The sequence below is a fragment of the Melanostigma gelatinosum genome (genome assembly GCF_949748355.1).
Source record: "Melanostigma gelatinosum genome assembly, chromosome: 8".
In the NCBI taxonomy this organism is placed as follows: domain Eukaryota; kingdom Metazoa; phylum Chordata; class Actinopteri; order Perciformes; family Zoarcidae; genus Melanostigma; species Melanostigma gelatinosum.
The window spans coordinates 20,587,468-20,606,446 of record NC_136641.1 but is presented as its reverse complement, the minus strand read 5'-3'; the positions used below and the strand labels follow the sequence as shown (position 1 = coordinate 20,606,446).

The 18,979-nt window shown below is 40.7% G+C and overlaps 2 protein-coding genes across 2 annotated transcripts; one reads left to right on the top strand and one right to left on the bottom strand.

Moving 5' to 3' along the window:
• Positions 1 to 1,042: 1,042 nt before the first annotated feature.
• On the top strand, positions 1,043 to 11,793 carry gdap1l1 (ganglioside induced differentiation associated protein 1-like 1; the record flags this gene model as incomplete). Its single annotated transcript, XM_079273456.1, has 6 exons — positions 1,043 to 1,231; positions 5,956 to 6,148; positions 8,813 to 8,986; positions 9,899 to 9,993; positions 11,252 to 11,366; positions 11,450 to 11,793. Exons 1-6 carry the CDS (start codon positions 1,052 to 1,054, stop codon positions 11,791 to 11,793), a joined length of 1,101 nt encoding a protein of 366 aa, XP_079129582.1. The 5' UTR covers positions 1,043 to 1,051.
• A 3,885-nt stretch (positions 11,794 to 15,678) lies between these two features.
• Positions 15,679 to 18,242, bottom strand: fitm2 (fat storage inducing transmembrane protein 2). Its single transcript, XM_079273232.1, has 2 exons — positions 18,059 to 18,242; positions 15,679 to 17,290 (listed from the first exon to the last, which is right to left on the bottom strand). Exons 1-2 carry the CDS (start codon positions 18,229 to 18,231, stop codon positions 16,681 to 16,683), a joined length of 783 nt encoding a protein of 260 aa, XP_079129358.1. The 5' UTR covers positions 18,232 to 18,242; the 3' UTR covers positions 15,679 to 16,680.
• Between the last annotated feature and the right edge of the window lie 737 nt (positions 18,243 to 18,979).

The window sequence follows — 18,979 nt, the reverse complement described above, 5'->3', positions numbered from 1 at the left end:
GCTGGTGACTAGTATATTTAAGCTACTGGTTTTAAATCGTTAATCAGAGGGAGATACATTTTGTTTTCACTGATAAGGAAGGGTATGAAAAACTGTAATCTAGTAAGTAGCTTAAGCTGCAGTCAAAGGAGTAAAACAGTAAAGTACCAAATGCCTCTGAGATGTAGTGGAGAAGTATAGAACAGCCTACAAGCAGTGGTGGATAGTAACGAAGTAGAAATACTTCGTTACTGTACTTAAGTCGTTTTTTTGGATATCTGTACTTTACTTTAATATTTATATTTCTGTTGACTTTTACTTTTACTTCACTACATTTTGCAAAGAAAACTGATACTTTTACTCCGATACATTTCCCCTGAAACCTTCGTTACTCGCTCCAAAATCAAATCTATCTTTAGAAACAAAATGAAGCAAGCAAGCAGGTTTGGTGAATCAGTGGTCCTAGCAGCGAGTTAAATCACTGGTTAATCACGTTAATGCACAATTGCAAACAAGTGCTCTCAAAGCCGCGGTGTTTTGATTCCCAGTGATGCCCAGGATGCTACATGCTATAGCTAGCGAGCGACTACATGAGCAGAATTCCACACAGGACGGGTTTCACCGCGCATGTTTGTGCGTGGCTCATCATGTGACGTAGTAGCCCTCGGTCACACACTGATTGAAACGAAAGTGCAGCGGTATACGCGAGTAAGTAGCTATTTGCATATGGATTTTGTTTGATTCAGAAAAAAACAAAAAACGGTATTGGTTTTCATTTGTTGAAGCCGATTTCAGCACCGGAGCTGTCCGAAACTGACGGATGCTGCTGCCGAAATCTCTCTCTCGCTCTCTCTCTCTCTCTCTCTCTCTCTCTCTCTCTCTCTCTCTCTCTCTCTCTCTCTCTCTCTCGCTCTCGCTCTCTCTCTCTCTCTCTCTCTCTCTCTCTCTCTCTCTCTCTCTCTCTCTCTCTCTCTCTCTCTCTCTCTCTCTCTCTCTCTCTCGCTATCTCTCTCTCTCTCTCCTCTTCTCTCCCTCCTCGCTCCTCTCCTCCACACGCACAAAACGCTCTGTCATGGCGTCGTCCAACAATGTTACCCCCACCAACTGTAGCTGGTGGCCCATCTCAGCCATGGACGAAGACGGCAAAATCACAGACGGGGAGGAGTGCGAAGAACCGACGGCAGAGCCCAAACCCTTCAGTAAAGACAGGCTCGTTTTGTACCACTGGACGCAGTCTTTCACCTCCCAAAAGGTAAAAAAGAAAAAGAAAAAGGGCAGAGCTTGAAAATGGAGGTGGCTCCACGTCCCTTTGCATGATGCTACAGCATGGAGCTCTTGTTTTCATGATTTTCTGTGCATGTTTATTCTTGCACATATTGCCCCGGAATATGAATATGATCATGCAGCGTTTGAGACGCTTAGAAATGCGCTGCAGCATGGGGCTCATTTCCTCGACATTGATCTGGATTGGTTTATTTACCACTGTATAAATCACCCCCCATATCTCATGAGCTTCCACCCTTTAACGACACGTTGAAGCTGTTCTGTCTCCCTGGCTGGTAAATGTGTCTACAACCTATGTGCTCTGACACATGACATCCTAAATAATTGATTGAAATGATGTGCAAAACAAACCAAAGACCATCTTCCCCCATTCTGCAGCCGAATCACACCATAGTTGTTATTTCAAGGGCTTCTTTACGTCTGCCATTGGTAACGTAGACAGTAACCTGTACCTTCTCATATTAAATGAGCATGTTTGAAAAAATAGAGCTCTGAAAGCAATTCATTCACAGAAATAACTATAAAGCTGCTCTGTACTCTTATGTATGATCCACAGGGCTTTACCTCACATGCAGCATGCATATTAAAGGGGCACTCCATCAATCGTACAGATAAAGTTCTGTCAACAAAGGTAGTGCCACACCTGTGGAAACGCATCATGTATAGTGTGTTCTGTGGCTCCAGAGGAGCTTTGAGAAGTCCTAAAAGAAATAACCCCTGGTGACATCACTATGGTATCACAGGGGTTATTTCTGTCAAACTGGAGGTGTGGAGTCTGAAGGACATTTACCAGACAGAGAGGGTCCGATAGAGAGCAGAAGTCCTGATGTCACGTCGTGTCTTGTCTCTGTTCCAGTCGCTCCCATAACTTGGTGCAATCTCTCAGTTAGCATTTGTTTCGTCTTTATGAAAATAATATGCTGGTTTTGAGGTTTGCTTTTCATATTCTAATACAAACTGGCATCCACTGCAGCTGTTGCTGATAGAAACTGAAACCTTTTGTGATTTTTCTTTGCAAGGGCAGAAAAAAACTACAGTGATTACCAGCACAGGTATTTACAGCAAGAGCTTTGTGACATCCATCCTTTTCATACTTTTCATCTGTAATGTCTGCGGTTTGAAAACCTTCACAGTGTTCGTTCCTTTGTCCCGCTGTTATTGCTGCAACAATTTGTCGATTGAAAGAAATTCGATTGGCAACTATTCTGATTGAATTGTTTTACATCGTTAACCGTTTCAGTCATTTTTAATGCGAAAAAGCTAAATATTTTCTGGTTTCGGTATCTTATATACAAGGATTTGCTGCTTGTCTTTTTGTCACACATCATTGTAAATCATTTATGTTTCTGTTTTGGACCGATGGTCGAACAAAACAAGCAGTTGAAGAATTTCACTTTGGACTTTGGAAGTTGTGATTGCCGGTTTCAGTATATTTATACATTTCACAGATTAAAGCATGAATAAAGATTCATTTATATTCAAAATGATTGTTAGCTGTAGCCCTGCTGATTGTATACATATTTGAACCAGCTGGGCCCTCAACTTGCTCATGGACTTGCATACGGTAAAGGTCGCTGTAAGATACTCTCCAACAACCTTGAGTTGCTGCTCAGTCTCATGCCGGTACGTCACTTATGAGGACCAATTGTTTGCTCACAGCCACCGAAGTCTGAGCTGCTGATTGTGCCGGTTGTCACTCAGCGGAGGGTAAACACCAGGCTCACTGTCATGATTATTGCCTTAGTCCTGGAGCTGGAGTAGCTGAAGTGACTTCACGATCATGTGTGACTGTGCTGTCAATGAACAGATACTTTGGAATGCATTCTTTTAGGAACAACACACATGGATTTCAGTAAAATTGCAGCACGGAATTCTTGATTCTATGTATTTTGTACAACAGCGTGTGACATTTGTTGTTATGCAAGCTAATGCGTGCTTCATACTGCATTTTGGAGATGGCGTTTATGAGATTAAGGGGCCAAGCACTAGGTTGTCCACTCCACCAGAATTGAACTGCATATTTTGGGCCTAAATGCAACACAAACGCTTGCGTCGTGATTGGCGAAGTTTCTCCGCAGCACCTTGAAAGGTGGTGTTATATTTAGTCAGTCTTGTGTGACATGAAACCACTTTTTCTTTTACTAAAAAGACAACCTGCACATAACACTTTGGCAATGAGACAGTGAGCAAGTGACAATGACAAAGGAATCACTTCTCCAACAGATCAACAACCCTGTGAAGACAATATTGTCATCGGATATTCAGGAGGAAGTCCCTGTATGCCTCAGCAAATTCCTGAGCAGAGGAGGGAAGCTGAGCCATTGCATTTCTCCTGCACGACACTTTCTTTATCCTTCCTGTGTTTATAATGCTTCATGAATAACTGCCTATGTAACTGTGCTCCCATGGTCTGAAGCGGGTCATACACTATATTCATCTACCTCACATGAGTGATGTCTTGAGGAGACAGCAAATATGATAAAGATGACAGCCAGATAGAGCTCAGTACCCTGGATTAGCGGCACATTTATGGGCAAGCTTCACAAATCAATAGAGCACTGCAAAAACCTAAGAGCCTGCAGGTTCGAGATGTACACCTTCAACACACCTCCTGTGAGGCTGCAACACTTTCTGTCTGTGTAGAGGGCAGAGTGTCAGGACGCCAGCAAGTATCTGGTCAGCCATTTAAGAGTTTAACAACCAGTGGTGGAAGAAGTATTCACATCTTAGAAAGTATTAAAGCATTAATACAACAATGAAAAAATACTAATTTGCAAGTAAAAGTGCTTCATTCAAAGTCATACTTAAGTACAAATACAGAAGTATTAGCAGTAAAAGTACTCATTCTGCAGATATTTGTATGAGATTATTGTTAATCCTAATGCAGGAACATGTAAGCAGCATGTTACATCGCTTTTCTGTACATGTTGATGTGTAGATGTATTGTGTTTTTCCTTGCGAATGCTTTCTTGTACTTATAGTAACGCACGTATTTGTCGTCAACTCAAGTAATCGCTGACTTCACTTTGTGTTAGTGTGTAGTTGGAGGAGCTCAGCCCGAGATGCACACTGCAGCGTGATAATAAATTGCACCAAAGCATTAAACAGTGCCGATAAAAAGCATCGGTAATGTCGGAAGTTATCAATACTACAGTCTTTAATAATTTAGCACCGGTGCCTGTTTAATACCGGGTTTCGGTACCCATCCCTCCCGGTAACGTGAAAACACCAAAGGCCCTCTCAAGAGCCAGTGTTCGGTTTGTCCGTTCTGGGCTGCTGTAGAAATATGGAAATATGTTTAGGTTTTTCTGAGCTGGCGACAACACAATGATTGTTAGTGTCAGTTCATTATACACTGATGAAAACATAGTTATGAATATAATATTCAATTTCTGCCAATAAATCCCCCTAAATCCTACACACTAGCCATTTAAATGAAACCATGACCGAAGAACTCGACACTGCTTTTTTTATAAGGCATCACACCTAATATAATTATATGTTGTATGTTGTAAGTTTATCATATGTTTTTATTATATAAAAACGTAATATTTTAACTATTAACTATAGCAGATAAATATAGTGGAGTAGAAGTGTTAAGCAAAATGAAATAGAAATCCTCAAGTCAAGTAGAAGTACCTCAAAATTGTACTTAAGTTCAGTATTACTGATTCCTTTCCACCACTGTTAACCACAAACATAGCAACATGCATGTAGCTGAAGTCAAGTAAGACGTGTTTATTTTGTAGTTCCCAGGCAGCTGAACTACTTGGCATCGTTACTAATAGGTAACTAATATTATTATAAAACAAACTCTTAAAGCAACAGATACTATGTTTCTGTGGGCTTCACCTAGCAGTGTATGACTGGAACCTGAAACAGAGTTCTGTATAGACATCCTTGATGAAGTGAGTGAAGTTCTGCCGTACTTCAAAGTATAAAAAGCTGTTTTTTCTTGTTTGACTTTGCAGCTGCAGTTCCTTCTTACTGAACCAGCGGTCGGGCTGTAATTACTGTGCTTGTGTTACTAAATCATTCAGTGTTATTTCATCACACCATGTCTGACCATGTTCGGCAGGTTGGTTGTTCTTTCGAAGCGGCCAAATGTAGCACTTTATAGCCCAAGTGTCATCTACTTTCTCTAATCTTATTCCCACTAATAGCTCTCCATGGACCTTGGCTCAGCCTTCATCCCTGAAGGTTTTTGCTGAAACGTTAGCACGCTGCAAAGCATCTCGTTACCATACAAACAATTCAGATAAGGTTATTTATTATACACAACACAAACATGATAAGTTGTGTTATGTCATGAACTAACAGCTGAATGTATTAGCTACACTGCACAGCTTTGGGGTCATTGCAAATACTCCGTTTCAACAAGCAACAAACAAGATTATTGTGCAATGTCTTTGTTTTATTTCAGATCAAATTGATCGTCAGTCTTCCTCCTGTCTTTACGTCTCGAAAGCGTCAAAATGTCACCATGTGCATATTGCCTGATACAGATATTCGCATGTATATTGATTCATTATTCAATATCTTTTGTTTAGCGCCTAGGCTAACCTTTCTTTCCTCTTGTCAGTCTTGTTTTTTAGTTTGACTCCCTAGAACAAAAAGGCAGACAGTGCAACGATCAACGCTTTTCCCGTCTCATCCTTCCTGCTCATCAGCTGCATGTGCTTGTGATTGCAGGTACGTCTAGTCATTAATGAGAAGGGTCTGGTCTGCGAGGAGAGGGATGTGAGCATGCCGCTGCAGGAGCACAAGGAGCCCTGGTTCATGAGGCTGAACCTGGGTGAGGAGGTGCCCGTCTTCCTCCACGGCGACACCATCATCAGTGACTACAATCAGATTATAGATTACCTGGAGAAAAACTTTGTGGGAGGTATGGTATGGTCCGTTTTAAAACATGTCACCTGGAAATATTAAAACATCAGAAACAGACAGCTTTTTCCAACCAATTCATGGATCAAAAAAGAAAGCTAAAAATGAAACGTCTGCTTCTGTCAAATATTACGAATAACATATAGGACCCAAACAGCAACAGTTTGACCCGGTTCGCCATAGTTTTAGTTGTGCATTTGTGAAATAAACTTTCCATTTATCAATTAATTTACTACAAACCAGTTGGCACACATTTGATCTGTTTTCTGGGGCAGTTGCCTGAGAATATGAGGCTGCAAAGCTCCCAGTTTGTGGAGCTGGAGTAGCAAAGACCATTGAAAGCCATCATTTCGTGGCCATCTGTCGTCCTTGTATGGTGTGCGTCGATGTGTACTGTGCTGTGAAACTGTGCAAGTCGTTGAAACGATGCCTCTGCAGCAATGTGAACTCCTCGGATTAGATCAGATGAAACTGGAGTGATCTCTTGGGAGAAAAATGTGGCAAGAACTTCATTGATTGAATGAATTATTACTAAAACATTGAGGCCAACAAATGAATAAGTAAAGATGTGCAAATATGTGAAATGTGCATTGTGAGGCGGTGACTCAGGTGCATCCACTGCCCATGCAGTTCTAAGAGTAAGCACACGTTATGATGCATACACTAAATCCTGCTCTCTCTGACTCTCTGTGGGTGGCATGTCCTATTTGTCAGTTGAGACATGATGCCGTTTTTAAATTGTCCGGCGAGCCTCAAACCAGTAAAGGCCTGAGGGATGTTGGCCAGTAACTATCTCCCTTGTCTTAGCATAGTTTGTGGTCACTCGTTCGGAGCGGCAATGCTTGAAAGCGCTGCAGAAGATCTGGTTGACTGCTCGCTCAGTAATAGAAGGCGGTAACGGACCCTGGTGTTTGATGTCTTCTTCTCGTTCAGACACATTCATTTTAGCTGTTTGATCGAGGGCTGCATGCGGGTCATTGCATTCATTTCTTTTGGAACAAGTTGGTTTGAAGTCTGCAACTATGAAGTGTAATGTAACACTTCAGCTGGGGTATTCTGTGAAACACACAACACGTTTAGAAACCAGAAGTCAACCTGCTAGAAAAGACATAAATAAATGCTTTTTCTCTGTGTGTAAATCTCTCACGGATGCTGGCAACGTGGGCTGCAGCTGGCCTGGAAAGTCCAGATGTCTCAGAAAAGAGACTGTAATCCCGGCACAGAGCAACGTGGTGCCAACTCAGACCACTCCACTGTGTTGCTGAGATGCAGCAGATGGCTCTTACTGTGTTAAACTGTTTGTTGACCAACAATCAAACAATCAGTTGCTCTTATAATCTGTATTGAGCGTCGCGGTCCCCAAGACAATGCGTTGTTCTTCAGATGGCTCTTAGTTGCTGACGTGATACTGCCACCCCTGTGCTGCAGCAGACCACGTAGAGGACCGGCGCATGGCATGCCCAGGTCAGCATGCAGGTTCTGGGAGTGATTACTCAGCTTTCTGGAACTCTGCCAGGCGCAGCTCCACCCCTCCTCAAGCTTCTCCGTCGGCCTGGACATCCTCAACCAGCCAACTGTCAGCCATGCCGCGCCTGAGTTCGGCTGGCTGTGACCCTGCACAGAGATAAAAGCTCACTCTGTTCTGCTAACCTGTTTCCTCCTTAATTCTGAACCTCAGCAGCTTGTCATTACGTTGAACATTATCCCTGCCAGCCATGCATCATGAAGTCTGCACAAGAATTGAGACAGCAAAATACAAAAGCTGGTTCTCTCAATCATTTCCAAAAGTATGAGTTCAACATTTCGGGAAATGATCTGTACAAAAATCTGAAAAGTGTTTTTATGGCAGAGAGTTGGATGAGAAAATCGATATCACTCAAATATCTGTCTCTTTATTATGTCTACATTTTTAAAATCTGTCTTTTACGAGTATCGTGACTTAATAAAAGTACAGTATAACGGACAGATGCCATGTGAGAGTCGTCTTCATCCTCTCGTCTATAGCTCTCGGCATGACAGCAAATAAGCGCTTTTCCTTTGACGTGAGCAACATCAGATGCATCGAGCAGATCAGGCCAGTCGAGGATTGGTGCTGTCATAGAAGAATTGACCCGTGTGTGTTATGAAACTGTGGCCACACGTTCCCGAGCATTTTGTGCTTTTGTTCAACTGGATTGTGCTTGCATTTCATCTCATGGGGTTGAACTGTGTTTCTAGTTTAAACCTGTTTACTCTTCCACTCCAAATAGACTTTTTAGTCTCCAGATGTTTTTTTCCTACTGTATTGTCTAAATGTCAGGCTTTGTGAAACGTGAGCCGGTGTGCTGCAGAGAGCGAGAGGTGTCGTCTGTTACCAGGTTGCCATGCTGGAAGCAGGGAGAATTGTGCTATGTTGGAGGGATGTAAAAGCAAAAGCTTAATAACGGTTGCTTAGAAACCTCAAGTGTTCAGGGAAGTTTATGAAAATATACCAAGAATAATACCAAAGTGCAACTGTGCTCAGGATTCATTTTATTATTGTTTTGTTTGCACATTTTGTTGAAACTTGATGCATGTTTTTCTGTGCCTGTGATTGTCATCTTCAGAGAGCAATGACAAGGTCCTGAGCTGCATTAAGATATTTCCTCTGTATTGCTGTTGTCACATCGGTGTCTCGCCCCCGCAGAAACGGTGGCTCAGCTGGTTCCTGAAGCAGATTCGCCTCTCCACGACCGTGTGCAGCAGTACCGTCAGCTACTGGACGATCTGCCTATGGACGCTTACACACACGGCTGCATCCTCCATCCAGAGCTCACCACCGACTCTATGATCCCAAAGTACGCCACCGCAGAAATACGTAGTAAGTGAAGCCAGCGCACCGTATTGTGTAGACATGGTTGTTTACAATTCAGCATTACAAGTAGACAGCGTGGATTTTTTTTTGGTGTGTATTATTATTTACAATTTGTAACTTGTATATATTATCGTTAAAAATTTTAATCAACCTAAAAGTGAAAAGTCAAGTTCAAATGGATCCGATTTTTTAATAAAATAGATAAAACCAATTCCAGTATTAAGGTATGTCAAATAATTACATAAAACGATTCATGTAAAATCAATAGGAATATGTTTAAGGAAGATATTTAAAGGAACAGTTTAACATTTGGGACAAACTCTGATTTGCTATAGATTTCAGTGTTTTGAACTCACTATTCTGAACATTGACAAGCTCGAGGTGGTGAGCTGAATGAGCTCCAACTTCAGGACCAGGATCTGCCTCAGCAAAACAAAAATATGAATGCAAAGCTATGCATCTTCCTTGCAGCATTTATGTGCATCAGTGTAATTTAACGCTACTCAATACCAGAATTGCCGAAATGCAGAATATTGCAGTGATGCCAGGTTTATAAACGCCAACAGCTGATATCAGGGATCTGTAGTTTCCATCAGGTGATTGACCTCGGCATGTAAATCAAATCAAATGAGCTGGACTAGATTCAATTCCGAAGCACATTTTATTGTACAGTGAAACTCCGGTAAGTCTGTGTATTTAATATATCAACTTCATGGAGAATTGAATAGAAAGAATCAGGGATTTTTGTATGTGATTATCTACTTGTGTTTGTTTTACATTTAATCATATTTCACTGCAGTATTAAAAACACTCTTGTCAGAGTCACATTTAAAACTTCTGAGTTGTAATATGATGTTGCTGATTGAAGGCTAAAAACATGTTCATAGCGTGTGTGTGTGCGTGTGTGTGTGTGTTCAGGACATCTGGCTAATGCTGCAACAGAGCTGATGAAGCTGGACCATGAGGAGCCAGAGCTCACAGAACCGTATCTGTCCAAGCAGAAGAAGCTCATGGTGAGTTTTATGTGTTCATTAATGTGATTTAAAATGCATTCATTTATAACTATGATAATATTATATTATGTTACGTATAAGGGCGGCACCACCCCTGAATCTCATCAGTAATGTGCACATTACTGATGATGGAAACAAGTCATTTTAATGTGATTCAAGGGAAAAATAATTCACTAAATAATGGTTTGTAATAATTAAGGTATTCTTTGATGGATTAGTTTCAGTTTAAGGGGTAAAGATTCCTCAAAATTAATAATAATATGAAAACCATCCCTTACTTTGTACTGTGAGGGTGTTTGTATTTCAAATTAGTTGAAAATTGGTGGAATTTTAAGGTTATCCTCTTAAAACCCCTTCACAGACAAAGCCCTGAAAACATATCATCAGTTCTTTCTAAGTTACAAATTCAAACATAATTGTAATACTATTTTCAAAAGAAAAAACAAAACTTGATATTTAAGTTAATTGATTCAGCCAAATCCAGGGCTTAAAAATCGAATAAAATATAATCAATCTGATCCTGAATATACTTCAGACCCATGAACAGTAGCATAACTATAATGGATATATGTTTACAGCCCGACTGGCTTTACTGCCTTAATATTTTGTGAAAGACAAGCTCACCAAAAGTCAGACTTGTCTTTATTAAGGTTTAACACACGAACAGATAATTTAATTATGTCTGTAGCTGAGAGAAGTTTCACAATGAACAGCCTTCAGCAGTTTCCTCTTAATACACGACTGAAGAACTGAAAAAAGGAAAAATCCTGTAACAGATGTCCACTTTGACTTAAGAATGACCTGATTAGAAACACGCTTTTGGCCATAACTCAAAAATAAATGTGCTAATTTTGACAATTTCATACAAATCTCTAATAAGATAAACTAATGAAGGGATGACGTATTGGACAGACATGGATGAACGCTGCAATTTGACTGGATGTTGAATATGTTGATTGGGTCGAACACAACAACAAGTACAGCTTCATGCGGCTGGTTTTGTGGCTGTGGGTATTTTCAAAGATGGGGACTTCATCCCTTTACATGCAAGTACTGGGGGCATGCATATCTTGTGTTTAACATTTTATTAGTGAGAACTTCAAATCAGCTGTCACTCATCTTAAAGTACTTGGAGAAAAACACAATATTTATCACAATGATTCTACTTTATGATGATGGGCTTCCTATAGCTATGCGTGCTGGATCTAAGTTTATACAACTATATCTTTTTTAAATTATTTTTGTAAACGATTGTCAGGCAAAAATCTTGGACCACGATAATGTGAACTACCTGAAGAAAATTCTGGGGGAGTTAGCTATGGTTCTAGATCAAGTGGAGGCTGAGCTGGAGAAAAGAAAACTAGAGTATCAAGGTATGTGATAGTTATCTTCCATCATAATGGCACCAAAACATGTTCCAACAACGTTTAGTTATGGATTTTTCATTTCCTTGCAGGTCAAAAGTGTGAGTTGTGGCTATGTGGACCTGAATTTACACTAGCTGACGTCTGCCTCGGAGCTTTGTTGCACAGGCTCAAGTTCTTGGGACTTTCTAAGAAATACTGGGAGGACGGCAGCCGAGCCAACCTGCAGTCCTTTTTTGTGCGTGTGCAAAAACGCTACGCTTTCCGCAAGGTCTTGGGCGACATCCACACAACCCTTCTGTCTGCAGTCCTACCCAATGCCTTCCGGATGGTAAAAAAGAAGCCGCCGTCCTTCTTCGGGGCCTCTTTTCTCATGGGCTCGCTGGGAGGAATGGGCTACTTTGCCTACTGGTATTTAAAAAAGAAATACATGTAGTGAATGCCCTCTTGTTGTGTTAAATGTCTGTGTATTTGTGTGATGTTTCAACTTTTCTGTAATGTTTTATGACTGCAGGAAAACATAATGAATCTATATAGAGAACACTATTACTTACCTGGGTGAACAAAGAATATTAAAACATTCCATAATAAGAAATTGTTGACAGCACATTTTCTGGTAATCAAGGCCTTCATCGAGTTTAATTTCTGGCAACTTGCGGCCGACAAGTCCTTGCTTAACTTTTGTTGGAGGCATGCATCGGATCTTCTTATACTTAAAACTTAAAGGAGAAACCCAGACAAAATGTTCAACACAGTAACACCAACAGGGGTTAACCGTCGCATGCCACTATTATAGTCATTACTCATACCTGCTGTTCACTCCTTCATCAGCCTGAGGTTCACCCACTAAAAACCACAGGAAGATGTTACATGACAGAGACTTTCTGTTCAGTGCTGCTGCCAGAAACTGCCAGAAGAAATCATGAAAGGATGGAGGCAAACTTAAAGCTATAGGTTGACATTTGGAGAAATTTGTTTTTAACTTTCTCACAGAGCCGTGGATCCACTCTCAAGTCTGTCCGTTAAATATGAAGCCGTAGGAGATGGTTAGCCTAGCTTAGCATAAAGACTGCAAAGCTAGCTTTCGGAAAAATATAAACCCAGCAATCTTTGCAAAACCCAGAAGGATGGACTCCTGTTCTGAAGGTATCGTGTGTGAACACTAATTTTGAAGCTGGACCTATCAGCTGGTTAGCTTAGCTTAGCATTATTACTGGAAACAATGCTTAAAGACTCTTTTAACCTGTCTCCCAAGTTGTGACTGTATTCTTTTTTTTATCTAAGTAGCCAGAAATGACGCTCGGTTCGTCAAACATATACATTATTTAATTTGAAAATGTAAAATATTGAAAAGAAACACTTATTTTTTTTGATTTATTGTGCAGAAAACTTTCTTCTATCCAGATGGGCAGAAGTGTATTTGACGATTCAGGAAATTTCATTGGAACGATTTTATTAAATAACCTTCTGGGTTTATCAAAGATCACCTGGTATACGTTCAGAAAGTATTCAGACCCCCGTCACCTTTTCACATTATGTTGAAGCCTTTTGCTAAAATCAATCTACACTCAATAGCCAAATATGACCAGAACAAAAAACAGATTCATGAGTGTGCTTTGCAAAAGCATTAAAAAGTATTCAGACCCTTTGCGATGATACTTGGCATTTAGCTCAGGTGTCTCCCGTTTATCATCTTTGAGAAGCTTTTACACCTTGTAAAATTGGATTCCACCTGAGGTCATTTTCAACTGATTGGACATGATTGGGAAAGGCAGAAACCTGTCTATTCAATGACTCACAGCTGAGAATGCACATCAGAGCAGAAACGATTGCAACATACCATGTAAAAAGTGAAGGAGCCTGAATACTTTCTGAACGCACTGTACATGACGGGCACACATTGGGGTTTATATGTTAAAAAGTAAATGATCAAGCTGCTGCATACAATTTGACGGACGGGCCTTGGAGCTGTCGATGTTCTCGTCTAACTCTCTGCAAGAATGCGAATAACTGCATTTCCCACAATGTGGAACGAGTCCTTTGAACTAACTGTACACCGTTCACACAGCAAAACACAAGAGACGCACGAAGTCAGTTTATTTAGAGCACCACGGATCACACGGCACACACTCGTCCACCGTCACCCTCTCTGTCGCCGAGACGATACAAAACTTGGGTGTTTGAAAAGTTACACTTTGGCTGAACTGGTAGTAACATTTTAAATTCTGCACAAATAGTGTTGCATTAGGTTTAGGATGTATATCTCATCGCATGGGTACTTTCTCATTGTGTAAGCGTTTCGTGATGGACGGACGCTGCCCAGAGGCAGAATTTATGATCACGACCGAACATTAAAACCACAGAGTTCCTAAATATTCTCTGGCTAACTGTAACCTTTGAAGCACCTGCACTGTACCGTGTGTTCAACAATGGTCCTCCAGCAATACGGAGCAAAGCAAAACGATTTAACTGCTGTTTGTTTGTCGCCGACTCCTCCTGACAGACGCAAGATTGTTTTCACAGATAGATATTTTTAATTATACATTTGTTTCATTCATTTTACTGGGCTGAACTTTTAATGAGATTAGAGGTTGAATAAGGGGAACAGGGGAGGAAAAGCTGACTCATCTGAAGGCTTTAAAGGAGTACGATGAGAAAAAATAACCCCACCCCCCCTTGGACAGCCTTGCCAGCTGTCTCGCTGTTTGTCGATGCAGTGTACATTTCCCGCTCCACACTCTGTTCACCCCTAATGGGAGCCTTTCTTCGTCAGAATTCCAGGGTTTAACATGTTCTAATTCTGCTCCTGAACAGTGCGCTCTTTAGGTTTGACTCATTATGCGAGGTACTGGCTGGAGCTCTAAGCTGCTTTTAGTTTTATGGCTGGTTATACAGACATTTCTTGCAGTAAAGACTCAGTACAGTGTTTCTGTACAGCTCAAGCCTTTGATAATGAAAGGTCATTCATTTTATTTTTCCCCCAGTTAGGAGGCTCACCATTTCCTCTGGCTACAGAAACTCATCTCTGCAGGTGGCGATTAGCTGCTGGGGCAGAAAACGTTGAACCAAAGACGACGCCCAATGCTCCTTTTAATAGCAGCATCCACTTGCTGTGTCACAGCCGATAATAAATCAGATTGTTGTGCAGAAAGCAGAGGGGTAGAAGCTGTAGTTCGCTGTGTTCAGTTTCATGTTTGATCTGGATAGTGCTATACAGCCGTTTGAGATGTGCATTAAAGGAAACAGGGAGGGTGTTTGGTTTCAAACTGTTTTTGCATTACCAGCAGTGACGTAAATGGCACAAAAGAGAAGATTTAAAAATATATATATGAATTTTTCCCAGTTTGGAAGAGGACACAAAGTACTATTTCCTGTTGCCATTTAATTGTAAAATTTGCTGAATTATTATTTATGTTTACTTTTTGATTCTCAGACACTCACTTCTTTTGTTAATTGACGAAACAGCAGATGACACTGCAGGGGGAAATGTCAAGAGTCTTCACAATCAGACAATCATTGAGAATGCTTCTCGATTACAAGCACACCGGTTCAGACTCCACTGCTTCTTCAGACTGAAATCACACCGCCCGAGGGCTCGGATCTGTACTTCTTTGAACACACACAAAGAGTTCAAGTCAAGAAATCCTAGTTGTGATTTGTGGCCATTATGTTTCACTATAGTATTTTTTTTATGTTTCTCTCTATCATATATATATATATATATATATATATATATATATATATATATATATATATATATATATATATATGCGCATTAATTTATGGTGCTTTTCATGATGTTTGTTCATCAGCCTTAATTTATTCAGTTGCCATCAATGACAAATAAATAATGAAAATGGAAGAAACGGATCCTGGTTTTTATTTTAACCTACGATGTTCCTGCTCTATAGAGTTTGTAACTGTGTATTTGACACATCAAGAAACTGCACACATCAATGCTAGAAAACAGTCATTTGCTTGTGACATTGTAAAAAATACCACTATGATCTACAATGTACCTATAGAAAAGGCTGGTACCAAAACTAACATTTTTTAAAACCTTATTTTAATACTTTATAACTTTCCTGATCGGTCTGTGGCACTCAGACTCAAGCCCATTGGTTTCTACTTAAACTTTCAGGTTATAAAATAAAAGTAACTTCCTGGCAGCTGGCCATTATAGATTATAGAGCATTTGTTGGGGACTATTTTCAGATGCAGAATAAAACAGATTATCCAGTGAGTACGTATTGGAGGGGGACGCTGTATAAGGGACTGAAAATAAAAAGGTCAGTGGTCATATCAATCATTGATGTGTTTTTAATAGTTTGGCACTCCGTGGTACAGAGGAGCAGTATACATCAGGCTTTTGATCAATTCAGTTTTGGTCTCTTTATGGTGGTGTTGACAACAAATCAAGTTACAACTGAAACTAGTCCAAGAACAGAAAACTAAACTACAACTCTTTTGATGATCAAATTATCCATCAAGTTATTTTTCTAAGCACAAAAGCCAAACACACTCTGATTCCAGCTTTTCAATTGTGAAGATTTGTTGCATTCATCACATTTGAATACAAATTGTAATGGACATTTTTGACCATTTAAATATTGGGCAGATTAATTAATAATGACAACAATTGTTGACATTTCCAGCCCAAACCGTAGCGCATTTTCTAAATAATTGCCACGTGCAGAGCTGGCTTACAACTAAAGTCTGTATGATGATCAACTAAAATTAACTTTAAACCCGGTATTCAAGCTCTCCATCCTCTGAGCAAACTTTACATAGAGTGTTGGCACACAGTCACAGTAACTCCAAACCATATGCTCGTCTCATCAATCACTAAATCATTTAGGCCCACTGTAGTTCATGTCTGATCTGACTTTGTTCTGCAGGTAGTTTCCTATTTAAAAAAAAGTGTAGCTTCTTTACATTGGTAAAAAATACACATCAGTCCTATGCAGCTGGAGCTGTAAACACTCTCAAATGTTCCCACTCAAGTCATCTAAAAGATGTGATGACTCATCCAAAAGTCAAACACGATAAGGCAACAAACTGGGGTAGAAACAATGGTGCAGCATGCAAGCCTCAGAGGCTGAAGGTGAGAGGCTGAAGCTGGGCAGTAGAGCAGCGTCTTGCTTTATATCTCAGATTACCAAGAGTCATTTTGGGAACAGCAGCTGCCAAACACCATCCTGTACTAAACAACCTTTCTGTGAGCTTAAAATAGAACGGCCAGCTCGGATCAGACAACAGATAACGTGAAAAGTAGTGCGTTGTTTTGAGGATGACTGCAACAATAGGAACGTATGACTGCAGCTCAGGTGTGTTGTTTCAGTCCTTTTGGGTGGCGCTGAGGAGGGAGTCCTGGTGACAGAGGTTTGAGATACCAAACCCGATATGTCAGATACCACCCCAACACACCGCATATGGTCCCTAGCAACTTGTGAGACGGGTCGTGGAAGTAAACAGAGGTGCAGGCAAACATCCACACCCAAACGATCACTATCAGATTCAAGGCTACGTACAGCAGGTTTAGGACCATCCTGGGCAGTGCAGAGAGACTGGCCGTCTTCAGGAAGGCCATGGGTGCCGTTTCCTCCACGATGAAGAGAGCCGAGTAGGCCAGGATGAAGGAGTGTCCCGAGATGTCATAGCCTTTCCACTGGAAGCCGGCCCGCCTGCAGCTGGCTTTGGATGTGAACTCCTTGTTGATAACGTCCACGCCGTCAGTTTCAAAACACGAGCCCGTCGCGTCCTCGATGTAGAAGAAGGTCTCGGTGCAGACGTACCAGATGGTCGTCGCCACCGCCAGAGACAGCAACCGCCGGCCGAGGAAGGACGCGCTCCTGCTGAAGGAGGAGTTAGAGAGGAGGAGGAAGGGGGTCAGCAGCAGCAACGTCCACCCCCAGGACACTTTGACAAAATACCTGCAAAAGGAAAGGGGCATTGACATTAGCACTAATTATCACAACTTATTCGTGACTACATTTATCTGCATTCTTATTATACTCTTATTTGCCACTGTGCATGGGCAGCCAAACTAGTTTCCCCTTTGGGTATTAATACATAAATGTATCTATCTTAAGTAATTCCAACCATGAAAATCATTTTATTACTTCATGAATACTCCCATATTTAACACACCTTAGAATGAGGCCAGCCCTGAAAAGATAACAAGTGTTCCTGCAATATTTCACACTGGAAGAAAATGAGTTCCTCAATAGTACAGTTGGGTAGACTGTAGGGGCGCTTCTTTTGTTTACTTTCATTATCCATTAATCTGACGATTATTTTTTAAGAACAGCTTTCCGTTTTGGCTATAAAATGTCATAAAAAGGTGAAAAATGTCTGGTATATTTTTCCACTGCCCAAGTTGACGACTTCACATGTCTTGTTTTGTCTGACCAACAGTCCAAAACATATCGCAGGAACACTATAGGTTATCATTTACCATTAGTTTGCTAACATTAGCCTACACACGCGATCAGCAGAAGCCACATTCTGCCTTTGACCCAAATTACGTGGGCGGAGCTTAACTACAACGCAGTCCGGGAAAATCAGAAGATGCTTGTTTCACCTCACTGTTACCAGCAGGTCACCACAAAGCGTTTAACCACAGTGAGCACAAGCGTTTAAACTCATTATTTCTGTTAGCTAACGTCAACCCTCAGCTAGCAAAACAACCCACTACTCACATATTCAGCGCATTTCTGCTGCTGCTGAAATATGTCTGCGGGACGAGCTCCAGCTCTTTCAGGATCGATCCCACCACCGAAATCAGCAAAAATATCCAGTGGAAGTTCTGTCGGACGGCTGGTATCCTCCAGAGAGTCACCAAGTTGTCCACAATGACATCCACCGCCGCCATGTTGACAGCGCTGATCTGCCGAGTGACTCTGACGTCACTGCGGCTCAACCAATGAGGCTTTTCGGCCGGGTGTTCTTCTTCGCTTAGCCTTTAAATGTAGAGAGCAAGTCGCTGAATTCAGGTGCATACCGCCACCTACTGTCCATAATAGTGTACGACCGTATTACCATATCACAGTAGTTGCTTTGTGACTACATGTTTATTATACTTTTATTATAGATATGTAAACACAAGTGTAAACAGCGGTGCAGAAGTAGGATATTTTACTCAAGTAAAGGTAGCGTTACAAAAGTGTAAAATACTATGTTACAAGTAAGATACCTGCATTGGAAATGATGTAAAAGTACGCAAGTATTGTCATCAAAATATATTTAAAGTAAAAGTACTCATAATGCAGAATGAATGTATATTAAGTTATATGTGTGATGATTATTGATGCATTAATGTGTACATCATGTTAAATGTTGCAGCTGGTGAGGGTGGGCTTGAATTTAATTATTTTATATATAGTTGGGTATAGCTTAACCTGCAATGAAACATAATAATGTAATAGTTTTTGTACATTGGTATTTATATTGTGTATCAATAAAATAAATATACAAAGTAAATTAAGCTTTAAAATAAAGGCAGAGGAGTAAAATGTATAATATTTGTATAAAGTAGTATAAAGTAGCATGAAATGGAAATACTCAAGTAAAGTACAAGTACCTCAAATGTGTACTTAAGTACAGTACTTGAGTGAATGTAC

What these genes read in the sequence shown, in the direction of transcription:
- fitm2 (XM_079273232.1), bottom strand. Translation starts at nt 18,231, where the DNA reads ATGGCGGCGGTGGATGTCATTGTGGACAACTTGGTGACTCTCTGGAGG. An exon ending in AGCAGAAATGCGCTGAATAT is followed by an intron (nt 17,291 to 18,058) that starts GTGAGTAGTGGG and finishes TTCCTTTTGCAG; the next exon opens with GTATTTTGTCAAAGTGTCCT.